Genomic DNA, 12783 nt, shown 5'->3' with positions numbered 1-12783 from the left:
AAGACACTTTTGCCTCGCCTGCATCCTTCAAAGGCCAAATTTTGTAGAGCAAATTTGTTTCTCATCACTGATGACTGTTTCCTTGGGACCAGATGGCCCAGGGCCAGGCAGCGGTATGGGAAGACCTCTCTTCCTCACAATGCACTCACCATCGGGGCATGCACGTGGGGATTAGGTGACATTTTCATCAAATATTGAACTCCATTTCCTCTCTGTTACTGGAGCACTTGTTCTCACAAGTGGAGCAGCCAGGTCCCTATACAAACAAACACACGTACACGTGTTCAACACAAAACTGATGAGCTATCACAACATGGCTAACGTTTCTCAAATAATACCCAAGTCAGCCAAACATCCTTGTTTCAAATGCTCAGCAATCCCTTTTACTAAATCCAGGCCAAAACACTAACACAACTCTGCTGCTCTTTCAACACAACACACAGTTGAACACCAGCAGAGGTTGGCATGCTCTGTCCTAGACACTTGTCCTAAGCGTACTCGCCACATGGGATGCAAAATCGTCCTTGCCCTAGCTGCCAGGGATTAGCTCACTCAACTATCTCCCTACCTTTCCTTCGATCATTTGGACGTCAGGTGCTCTGGCATCATTAGTCAAGCTTCACCTGCTGAACAGAGGCCAGATCTGTCCAACTTTTGCTATTTGTTGCAGCTGAAAATCATTTACTTGCATGAAATAGGCCATGTGGGATGCTCCCAGTCTGGGCTGGTGACTGGTCACCCAGGCCTGGAAGAGGTCTTCGCTTCTGGAGCCACCTCCACACCAATGTCTACGAAGCACTCCACAGACAAAGCACAGAGCACATTTATAAGGTTTGGCTCTTGGCCACAGAACCTTCCTGGGAACTGTGCCATTGGTCTCTATAGCCTGGCTGCAGTTGGGCAGTAGATACAAGCAGTTGGTTTTACACTCCACACTAGACAATTTGGTGTTAAAGAGAGGGTCTGTCACAACACCGGCATGTTTTGTCCAGAGGCACTCAAAGAGGACCCAACAGCTACCAAGGAAAGAGCTGAATGCTTTCACCACTCCACACCAAACGGTACAGAGAGCCTCTACAGATAACCCAAAAGTAGTAAAGCATTTGAAACAAGGATGGCCAGATTTCTTGATCGTACAAGCCACTTGCATGTCTTCTTATTTCTGACAGCTGTTAAGACTGCCACATCCCAGAGAGACCCTGGAGATAGCCTGTGGTCCAGGGACGGCAACAGCTCCTGCTGCCCTGTTTTGGGATAGGAATCGGACGTGTGTCACCGGTCCAGCATAGTGCCATTGACCTTAACCACCCCAGCAGGCTCACCTCCTCCAAAACACTCAGCAGGACCGCTCTGCTGAGGGCTGCATGATGTACCCTGGGCATAGCCACCACCTCTGACCTGCTCAAGAGCCATGTAAGATGCAAAAGCAGGAGGCAACCCCTGCAAAAAAAATTTTACTTTATAAAGCTACATGCAAAGCTGTAGGAGACTGTTGTACTCTGAGGTCCAACAATGTCAAAAGGAGCAAATACATGCTACAACACACAATACAGTGAGAACAACACAAGGTAATTAAAAAAAAAAAAAAAAAAAGAGTACAATACAAACTGAGTACATCTAACTTCCCCAATGACTTAAAACACAAAGCCAAACGCTGCCCATTTACTGTATAATCAGCACTGATCAATATATACACACTGACAGCAACACAAACCATGCTGTAACAAATTGTATGTTGTGGTCAAACAGGAAACACATTTAAACATAATCTTTTGAATGCTGTGAGAACGAAGACTAATGCTTCACTTTCACAGTTAATGCTGAAAGCCAGTCAATGCCCAGCGTAGCCAGAAGTATCACATTTCAGTTTTGTACCGAAGGCTTCCCATCCCATTCACCAAGCAGTGTAAAATCCCTCAGCAACGTTAGGGGAAGATTTGCTAAAGGCTAAACGAAAATTGATCATTTTCCCACAGCCGTCCGGTGTTCCAATCAATTCTGCACAGGTATCGACGTATGGTAATGCGGGCCCAGCCCCAGCCGAAACTTGGAGCAGCCTGCCAAACTCCAGGAATGCTGATCAAAGACTGATTTTAAGGCTTGACTCAGAAAGAAGGATAATTGTGTGCACCTAAGCCTTTTTTTGTGAGCAAGTGCTGAGATTTCGCTGATTCACTGTATGTCAGGGTGATGTATACGAGAGTCAGACTCTTAGTGATAAAACAAACATGCAACAACGGCATTATGCTGCCTAAAATAGGTGGATATATTTATACCAGTTAAACATTCTTTCTCCAACACGAAAATGAACATCTGCCAGCTATGCCTTAAAAGCTCATGCAGCTTCAAAGCAAAGAAGTCAGTCCAAAGAACTATACACCACAAGTTTACATTGACTTTAACTTGTCCTAGAGAAGAATACATTACTCCCGCAAAGTGACATATCCCCACCACCCCCCTTGCTTGGAATAATCATTTGAAGCTTTGTTCTTGGGTTCCTCTACAAAATTTTCCTTTTTTTCCATTTAAAAATAAAAAATTTTTAATGAAAAGTTAATAAGTAGCACACTTTGGCATAAACTTCAACAGCAGTAGGAGGGACTGAAGCGACTAAAGAGTTCCCAGTTTACTATGAGGCCACACCACATTTGCACAAGGCAGCTTTCTAACTTCATCACAGGGAGGCACAGAGCAACATGCAGATAAACCCCTTTTAGATAGCATTAGTACAGCTCTAATCCATGCTCCCTGAGATGATCTGATACCTGCTACTTAGGCAAGCTCCCCTTTGCCTGGACGTACACCACAGCACCTTCAGTGCCTTTACACAGCCTCACCACTCCCCTCCTGGTGAACTGGCAGATTTTCAGGACTATCTGTTACTATCTTCATGGCTATTTGAAGTCCCCGGCTTTGTTTGCTGTATTTTCTGTAGCAGAGACCCCAGCACCAGAACCCTCTCCCCTACCCCCAAACATAGAGACACCCAACCTGAAAGTTCTTTTGCCAGTCAGAATCCACCGGTTTCTGTGTCCGTGTGGCATTATATATTCTTCCTTATTATGCATATTACAGGAGCAGTCAGCCCTACTAAGAACAGCAGTCAATGATGCTCAATGCCATCCATACAAGCCAATAGCAAGAGAGAGAGTCCCCACAACAACAACAACAAAAAATGACTGGAAATGGACAAAAGACGGAAGCATTTTCTCTCTGCTGGGCCAAGGAGAAACTAAGCACATGGATATTAAGCAGCTTGTCCAAATTCACAAAGTCAGTGAAAGATCTAGGGATTAAATTCAGGTCTTGCATCACTGCCCCTTGTCTAAACGGGACACAGTTCCTCCTGTTAACAAAGGCAGCAGGAGGCATGATTCTCCTGAAAGCAAGGCTCAAGTGTTCTCCCATTAGCCACTCATCTGAAAGATTATACAAAATTAGTAGACACTTGTAAAAGAAATCAGCCTGTTCCTGATCATGAGCATAGCCAGCGGCAGAGACAAGCCTCCCGCCTTCCTGAAGATGCCTTCCATTTGGGGATATACTGGACGCGTAAGTACAAAATAGTTATTCCACGGAGCTGCAGGTCTGAGTCAGAGAACAGGGAGACAAATCCAGGCAAACCAAATTCCACAGACTTCCAGTAAATAAAAAAATGAGGATACAATGCTCCCAAATGGACAGCTGCCTGCCAGACTCAATGTGAGCAATATCCAAATAGATCTAGTTCCTGAAGGTAATCCAATTTTGAGAAAGGCAAAAGCATCGTCATAGAAAAATCTTCCATAAGACACCCACACATTTCCAGATAGATTCTCCTCCTCTAGCCAGGGTGAAGCAAAATCTCCGCTCACTTTTCACGACAAAACGTTCACCAGCCAGCTGAAAACCCAGGGACTAACTGGCTCTTCTCTACATCAGCATCCTCACTGTGGGAAAAAGGATTCAGACACACAAGAGTGCAGTTACCGCGGGGTACCCGAGCAGCAGGAGACCCATGCAGCAACTGTGTACATGGTAGGCAATCCTGGTCTTGGGAAAGAAAAATCTCTTGGTGGTTTCAGCCATCCCTGCTCCAATACCCTGCGGTGCCAGGTCCAGAGCAGCAGCCACTATCAGCTGCTGTGGGCCGGGGGAGAGGAGGATGACTACTGCCTCCCACAACCTCGCTGTTAACAAGTCAGAGGTTGGGATCACCGTAGGTGGAAACTCTTGGCAAAAACAATAAAGCAGCTACTACATATTTCAACAGGTTCAAAGTAACCTCAGATGTTAGGAGCAGATGCTCTTTTCCACCCCCTGGGATTTTGAAATGGTTTATGTGTTTCCTCCCTTTTCCCTAATAGGGCAGGGTGCTGAAGGAATTAGCTACAGAAAGAGCCGCAGCAGTACTAATTACCGTCAGCTACCCAGGAGACCGCAGTACCTTGAGCTAATTGTGCAATCCCCGCTCCCCCACTTCAGATCCCCCAGTGAGGCGGTCTCTTGCCTCCGGCATCTGAACTGCAAGATAATCCTGCTCACCTGTATTTTAAAAGGGCATGCTTGAAAATCCTAAATGTCTAAAGCAAACTCATTACAATTAGTTTCCGCAGCCTATCATATAGCATGGGGACTACTGCACTGACTGGAACAAGGGAACTGCTCATGTCAACACATTTGACACGGTGTTGTCACTAACCCCGTTATTAGACTGCACACGTACCTGAAATCCACATCTGAGCTCATAGCCTGAAGCACTCCACAGCCAAGTCTCTGCAAGAGTCTCTCTCACAAAATTAAATATTAAATGTGCATCTCAAAAAAATGCCCCGTAGTTTCGTATTTATTAACCAAGACATTACTTTTCCACTTACGCATTTTTGAAATGTTAAATATAGAACGTTTTAAGGTGCACTTAGTGCTTGTAAAGAGCCCTGAAAATTGGATTCCTCTAGAGAGGAATCTGTAAAAGACACGGTTCTCCCACTCAATTCCCCTTATCCATGTCAACCCAGTTGCAGAAAGGCCTCCCATGAAAAGAAAAAACAGCCCCTCAGTAACAGAGGACCCCAAAGTTAGGTAAGACACCACAGGGTTTCTAAACCATCACCAAGACTCTCAAATTCCAGGTGACCATGCCACTCAGTAGAAAGGGCTGACCCATTAATAGAAAACAATGGGCATGGGAAGAAAAACTCTACAAAAAGTCAGGGGTTGCTTCTAAAAGCTTAGACCTATTCCACGTCCACCTCAAATGTCGAGAGAAGTCCCCACGTGCTCCGAACCCTTGCTCTTTCAGGGAAGCATGAGGCTGCAGGCAAATGCTAAGGACACAGAGCCCTCTCCCACGCTCCTCCTGGAGAGGCTCCTGAAGCACACAACAGTGAGGAGACAGGTACCAGCAGCCAGGGATCATGCAAGCTCTCCTTGCTACTAAACCCTGCTGATACCATGCCAAGTATCCAAGTGGCCAAGGTGGGAACAACAAAGCATAGCTGGCCCTCACGCCTCAAGATCACAGTCCTCAATCCCATGCCTGTCCTCTTAGCCTGGTTTTCCAAAGCAATGAGGACTGTTTCATTGCCCTTCTCTCCACCCTCCTCGCTGCCAGTTCTCCTAAACAGCGTTTGAACCTGTCAAATGATCTGAAATTGAGGTTAAAGGCTCAGAGGAAGTTCCTACAACTTCCACAAACTGGCAGTGAGAGAAGCTGGGCAGGACCCACTTGTTACTAACTGTTTGACAGAAGCCAGATGGCCAGGGAGTACTAGCTTACTGTCAACCAAACAGTATGTGTGCAGCTCCACAGATGCAGAGAAGGTGCTGCCTCTTATCGAGTCGTTGGGGACAAGGAGGAAGCAGCTGGGATTAATGCAGAGGGATGCGGAGAGCAAAGGTGGTGAGCAAAGCATCCATCCTACCAAACCATCCTTCCAGAGTTCTGCTGCTCGTGGAAACGTGGGGGTTATTTAGCATACAAGAGAAACCCACAGGAAAGAGCATGCCCTTCCCAAAACTTCGTTCTTCATCTCCCCTTCAGGTGATGCAATCTGCAGCACATACAGGTGTACCAAGAGACCATCGCTTTGATCAGAAGCAGGTGTGGTGGGAGTTCAATCCAGCAGCACTGCGTGGCACCTGCATGGCTGCGACATGTCAGTGCAAACAGTGCGTCTGAAGCCACTGCTATCCTCCCCTTTTTTCTGGAGAAGCTGAGCTTCCTCCAACTCTAACTGGTGTAACACAGAGCCCTGCCAAGGACACGGCGGGCTAGGACTTGCTTAGCTCCCTCAAAATGATTCATGGTTCATTAGCAACCAAAAGCATGACCTGTCCTGGTCACCAAGACTCTCTGCAGACCAGGGCTGGCAGCATGCCTCTTTGTACCCAACCACAGCTTACCCAGTCAACTGAGAATACAGAGAATGCTCAGTATTTTAGGTATTGGAAAAAAAGCATTGTCCCTCCCACCAGCAATAAAGAGCCCACACTCGCTCCTTTGTCCCTCAAACTCCTGGGAAGCCGTTCAGTGGTGTGCCTCATGTAACACACAGTGCAGATAATGCAACGGGGGGGAAAAAACAGGGAAGAAAAGAGGATCTCAAAAACTAGGACAGCAAGACCTTGGCTGAACTCAAGCTACCATATAATATGCATGTTTCTGCCCCCCTCAGTGCTGCCTCTGACCCCCGCCTGCGCTGGCAGCGGGTACAATACAAACTGCTCAGGCTGGGGGGGGCGGGGGTGAGGGTGGATGGGGACAGGTGAAATGAGATGTCTGAATCCCTAGGCTCAGAGAAATACAATCCTCAATGCTAATCACTTCCAAAGGGAACTTCCTCTGATCTTGGCCCCCTCTCAGTACAGATAAAAAAATTATTTTATTCCAGTATCACTGGGTACAATTATTACTCTTCTATAACCAAAATATTTATACCAGTATAAAACCCTTCTGTGGATGTAGTTGTATCAATGTGTGCGTTTCTCATACCGAAAGAGCTTTCTTCCTCTGCTCATAAGGGATTAGCTAAAACCATTTTACAGTAGCTGTATATCCTTAAGGCTATTGCCTGCGCTAGAGGGAACGCAGAGTTTACTTCCCACGATACAGCTGCAGGAGCACATCTCTCATGTCGGACAGTCCCTGCCTGTCCCCTTCCTTTCTGAGACGCACACCTCGCTCTGACATACACCTCTTTAGAAATGACAGCGCTTTTGGGTTTACGGAACAGGGTCATCACGCAAATTAATTAATTAGCATTTGTGAAGCACTGTGAAGATTTTAGGTGCTAAGTATTATTATTACTAATTTAATCTACATCCCTATTCATTCCTCAGCCTCTCCTGTGAAACTGCCAACAGTGATGCCAATTAGCGGTAATTGTTGTGGTGGTTTTGTGACAAGGCTATTTGCCAACTGGGAGTGAGACGGAGACCACCAACCCATTTCCCGTGGATTGCCCCACAGCTGCCAACAGCAACAACTTCCAGGCACAACAACCTGCTCTCGACTCCAGCCAGAACCCTGGAGGTAGGAGATCCTGTATCCCATTACCAGCTCCCCAGGGACACAGCCTGCAAGGCACATACAAAACTTTTAATTAGGGATAAACCAAGGCACCTTTTTTTTTTCTTTCCTTCCTCCACTAGTTCAGTACATGGCCCAGCAACTGATGCTGATACTGCAATACCAAAATGCTAATCTGGAATAATTTCAGATTAAACTTTGCTCATTTCCATCCTTGCTTGATGAAAATCACATTTAGATTCACACACAGGCCTCACTGTGGTGGCAAACTGTAAAGGCAGCAGCAGGAAAAAGAAGGGAATTGACAGCGTAGGGTGCAGTAAATCTTGTACTTGGAGAACTGTTAAAGAGTTTTAACATAAGCAAAGAAGTGTATCTTTTTATCAGCTGTCCACAAAGAGTTGGAGGACTTTAAAGAGACACAAACAACTAACAGTATTCTGTAATCAATGCACATCATCTGAGCACCAAAACTTTAAATTATTTATATATTTTAAATACGTCTAATTGAAAGGACAGCAACACATAAACTGTATGAATCATAGCCCTCGCAAGCAATTAGATTTGTTATCCCTGCAGACTGCAAACAGTAGGTTGGCTTTTTATTCTAATGTGAATTCAATCTCTTGTCAGCTGCCCCACGCATGAGAATACACCTTCTCTCTTTCATCAGGAAAGATATCAACAGCAGGAAACTAGCCCTTCTTTCATCTCTGAGGCACCCACCCACCTTTCCAAAGGGTTTTCAACCAGGTGTGGAAATCTTTCTGAATCTGTGCTGAAAGATCCCTTCATTATTATGGCAAAGGAGGTAAATCCTTTGAGAGCAGCGTGCTCCAAGCAGTAGCTTTCTGGTGTTTACTCATCCAGTAGCTGCTTAGTTTGACAGTGCGTTAGAAGAGCTTATAAGAAACTCTTTAGACTTTTATTGTGTGGGCATGAAACTCTTACGGAGAGGAGCTGCTTTTTCAGATGTCTTGTTATATAATTAAACAAGAAAGGAAAGGGGGGGGGGGGGGGAAGCAAGCTGCCTTTCTGGCACAAACATTACACCATGCTCAACCTGCCAGCATATTGCATCAGATTCCCACTGCAAGGCCAATTCGCAGCAGCCGAGTAGCCGAACCCCTGCCTGTTATCTCCCACTAACCTACTTCACACGCAGAAGGCAGTAAGTAGGACTGTTTATTGCGTCTTCCTTCCTGAGGAGCTGCTCACTACACCAGGAGTAGTGGGGGGGTTGAGCTTGCAATTAGGCTAGAGGTGTCACAAGCATTAGAAAATGTATTTTTAAAAAAATTTAAACATCTAACTCTACGGTATGCTACTTGATAAGTAAACTCCAGGTATCTGTTACTCTGTGATCAGGCCTGTCGAGGTTCTGACGTTGTGATGACTGCTATTTTATTATGTTCCTAGGCATGCTTTGAAACCCTGCAGAAAAGGGGGATTAATTTACCCATCATCGAGTGCTTATCAAGGAAGTCCCCTGAGACTTGGAGGAAAGAGACCACACAAACAGGCCTTTGCTCACAGGTCTCCTCACCTGAACACCTGGCCAAGCCCCCTGACTCTCCTGCACCAGCAGCTATTTTTCCCATGACAGAGATCCGCTCCCCGATAGGACACTATTCTTTACGGCAGAGGCCCACCCCAACAAGGGGAGCAGGGCTTTATGTGCTCCTCGCTGAAGCAGCCTATCACATGCACTGCACAAGGGGAAATTAAACTTCTTTCCACCGTCCGTGGCAATCCAGAAAACAAAAGGTCCGGCTGTCCTGAATTCAATAAGATAAGATACGTGACCTTTTACACCACAGAAATAAGAGCCTGCTCCGAACCTAGCAAGTCAATAGACTCCTGTTGATTTCAAAGCGCTTTGGATCCGGCCTGAAAATACAAACCTCGCTGAACATTCGGACACCGCTCCACAATGCACTTCCAAACAAAACTATATTTAGATTCAATGGGAAATTCTGTAGATCATACAGGAACTCTTTGAATGAAAATGAAGGTCAGTAGGGTTTGGCTTCCTCTTCAGACCCTCCCCCCCATTCTTGCAAACATCCAGATAAGAATTGTTTAGAAAACAATACATTACTTCCAAATGTTATCAAAAACCCAGCACACGTTTTGTGTGCCCTGGAACAGAATCTCAGGGTCTTCTGTTGCATTTTGCCCCGTCAGCTAATCCTTAGGATCTCTTCAGGTGTCTAGGCAAGACTCTGTATCAAGACTGTATTTTTCCCACCTGTATCACCTTTTAAAAGTTTTGTTTCACGTGCCCTCACTAAAGGACAAGGGACAACAATAATAAAGACCTCTGACATACAGAAAACAAACACGGAAAGAAAAAATGGGCGGGCAACTACAATACACACGAATAAAGCTGCACATGTGTTAAAGGAAACCTCTGCCACGCTGATGCACTTTCCCCATTCACTACCAGGTATGAAGGGCCATCGTGAGGCACAAACTGGAGGAAAATGACACAGCCCCGGCTTGCCCCAGTGACACTGAGGACCGGAATGAGCCCATCAGTCAGCCAGGGAGGTACTCTCAAGCACCCACACAGCAAAAGCCTCGCAAAACCATCCGGCTCAAACTTTCCTCCAGTGCCACAAACACGAGTGTGTGCTTTTCAGCTGCATTTTATGGGCTCCTGGGAAGGAGGACCTGAACCGCAGCTACCGGCAGCTCCTCGTAGGGAGGATGAAGGCGCTGCAAAAAGCCCCGCTGCAGCACGGAGCCGGCATCCCCGAAACGGCGGCACCAGGGCTGGGAGGCACAGCCCTGCGGCGGGGACGGGGAGCTCCGCTGGTACCGGGGCTCTCGGAGCGGCTCTGGGGCTCGACCGAGGGCGCGTCCCCGACGGCGCCCGCACAGCCTCTCGCCTGCGCTCCCGCTCCTCTTGCCAAAGTCACTGTTACGTGTTTTTAACTGTTTCTGGCAGCCGGTAACTGGAACAGAGGGTGAGCGTCCAGCCGCACAGTTTCGCTTTTCGATAGAGCCCGGGACGGGAAATCCTTGAACTTTTGAAGAACCCTCCTGGGTTGGAAATCGCCGGCTTTGCCGTCGCGCTCTCCTCCCAAATCCGCGGGGATGTACACCTGACCCCGCCCGGGCTGCGGGCCAGGCTCCGGCGGCCCCCGCGCCCCCCATACCCCCCCGCCTCCCGCTAGCGCCCGGCGGTGCTCGGCGCTGTACTTACCGGCGGGGCGTTGGGCGGGCAGCCGCCGGCGGCCAGCCGCGCCGCCTGCCTCCTCAGCTCGGCCAGCTGGGCCTGGCAGCTCCGGCACCAGCCCCCGGCCGCCGCCCGCTCCAGCGGCCGCGGCTCGGCCCCGGCGGCGGCCCCCGCTCCCTCGGGCGGCGGGCGGCTGGCGCAGCGCTCCTCCTCGGCGGCGGCCGGCGGCCTCTTCCGCGGGGAGAGCTCCCGCACCGCGCTCCCCTCCGCCACCTGCGGAGAGAGCAGAGCTCAGCGCCGCCGATCGCGGAGGCGACGCGGCTCCCACCCCCTCGCGGGGAACACAAGGAGGGGGGAAAAGGAACAAAACGAGAAGCCCAAACGCGGGGAGGAATGTGGCAGCGACTTACCCCCGGCGCCCGGGGCTCAGGTCCCAGACCCTTCCAGCCGGCGGCCGCGGTCATGGTAGCGGGGGCTGCGCCCCTGCCCCGCGCCCCGCTGCGCTAGTGCGGGCGGCGCGGTGCCCGGCGGCGCGGCCGGCCCGCGGCGCCCATGGCGGGGCGGGGGTCGGGGGTGCCAACAGTGATCTCGCCGGGTCCCCGCCGTCCGGGCTGCCGCGCTAGGTGATGTTGCCTCCCATGTTGAGAAGGGAGTGAAGTTTGGGTTGGAGAGGGAGGCGGAGTGAGCTCCCCACGGCGGCACGGGGAAGGACCCGGAGCACGGGAGCACGTCGGAAAAAAGCTGGAAAAGTGCTCGGAGGGCAGGGGAGGAGGGGCTGGGCGGGGGCGGGGGGGTGGGGTAAGCGGGGCGGGGGAGCCTCGGCCAGGGCGGGATGGGGTTTAGGTTTGGGGTTTTAGGAGGCGGGGGGAGATGCCTTTTCATAGTGACCCTACAGGATAGTCCCAAACCGGCGTAACTCCTTCCCGCGGTTGCCCCCTTCACATTCAAACACCCAAGTTCCTCGGGAATGGGGAAAAAAGGGCCGGGGTGGGGGTGCCGGTCCCGCTGCGGAGCGCGGGGGCCGGAAAGCGGCGCAGGCGTCGGCCCCCACCGCGGGCGCCGTGGGTGCGGGCCAGCTGCAGACGGAGCCGGGGGACTGGCAGGGGCCGCTGCCCCCCTCCGCCCCCGCCGCCGGTGCTCTCCTGCGCGGGTTGGGGGTACGGTGCTCCCCCCTCCGCGGGCAGATGCGCGGTGCCGCGGGGCACAGCCCCCCCGGGACCGACTCCCCAGCCGCTCGGCGGGCGCGATGGGATGTTCCTACATGTGAAAATTGACCTGACAGATGGAGAAATTAACGTTCGCAGCTAATTGTCTACTTGGCTGCCGCTCCGGCTCGTATATTTAGCACTTTTTTTTTTAGGGTTTTTTTCCCCAGAGAGAAGAATATGCGCCACCGTCTATCATTACTCCCCCCCGGCCGCCCGGTCCCGCTGCTCCCGCGGCGGCCGGGCGGGCGGCGGTGGGCAGGGGCCGAGCCGGGACGTGCCCGGGCCCCGCGGAGCGGCCCCGCGGGGCGCAGCCCGGCTGCCGCCGCCGCCGTCCCTGTGACCAGAGTGCCACCTGCCGGCGCCGCGGCGGGGCCGCGCACGGTACCGCGCTCCCACCCGGGACGGACCCGGCGCCGGAGCCGGCACCCCGCGGGGGAGCGGCGGGGCCGCGCCGGGAGGTGGCGGCGGCTTCCTGCGGCGATGCCACACGAGGCTCCTTGTCTCCTTCCCCGCCACGGCGCGAGTGGGTGCTGGTGGCACTGAACCGCGGGGTGGGGTCCGCGGTGATGTGAGCAGCGCCGAGCACAAAGAGTGGGGAAAAATACATATATGGAAAAAAAAAATCCACCCCGCAGGAGGCACCTTCCCCGGCCGCCTAAACTTTCCCGGCTCTCCCGAGCACGTGTCTGAAGCGCCCCCGCCACGGGTGCCTGCCCCGGGGGAAGGCTGGGGCCATGCGCGCCCCGGCACAGCCCCGAGGAGAACCCGCACCGCGGGCAGAGCCCCTCGGGGAGCTGCGGCCGCTGCCCCCCGCCCGCCCGGACCGGTGGCCCGAGAAAAGTTTGGGTGGGGAGGTGAAGAGGAGAGACGGGGGGAGAGCA

The 12783-nt window shown here is 51.3% G+C and overlaps 1 protein-coding gene across 2 annotated transcripts in view; it reads right to left on the bottom strand.

Moving 5' to 3' along the window:
* KIF26A (kinesin family member 26A) overlaps positions 1 to 11447 on the bottom strand; it is a 101659-nt gene extending 90212 nt beyond the window's left edge. The window contains exons 1-2 of one of the 2 annotated variants that reach the window (XM_075503698.1): positions 11105 to 11447; positions 10722 to 10967 (exon numbers count right to left, since the gene is read on the bottom strand). In XM_075503698.1, the coding sequence (XP_075359813.1) occupies positions 10722 to 10967; positions 11105 to 11158 (300 nt within the window). In that variant the 5' untranslated portion in view covers positions 11159 to 11447. The remainder of the gene's footprint in view (positions 1 to 10721; positions 10968 to 11104) is intronic. The other variant, XM_075503699.1, reaches the window with a different exon arrangement.
* Positions 11448 to 12783: the final 1336 nt, after the last annotated feature.

The sequence above is a fragment of the Mycteria americana genome, chromosome 5, assembly GCF_035582795.1.
Source record: "Mycteria americana isolate JAX WOST 10 ecotype Jacksonville Zoo and Gardens chromosome 5, USCA_MyAme_1.0, whole genome shotgun sequence".
NCBI classification, from domain to species: Eukaryota; Metazoa; Chordata; class Aves; order Ciconiiformes; family Ciconiidae; genus Mycteria; species Mycteria americana.
The sequence above is the reverse complement of the archived record's forward strand: the minus strand, read 5'-3'. Positions and strand labels throughout refer to the sequence as shown.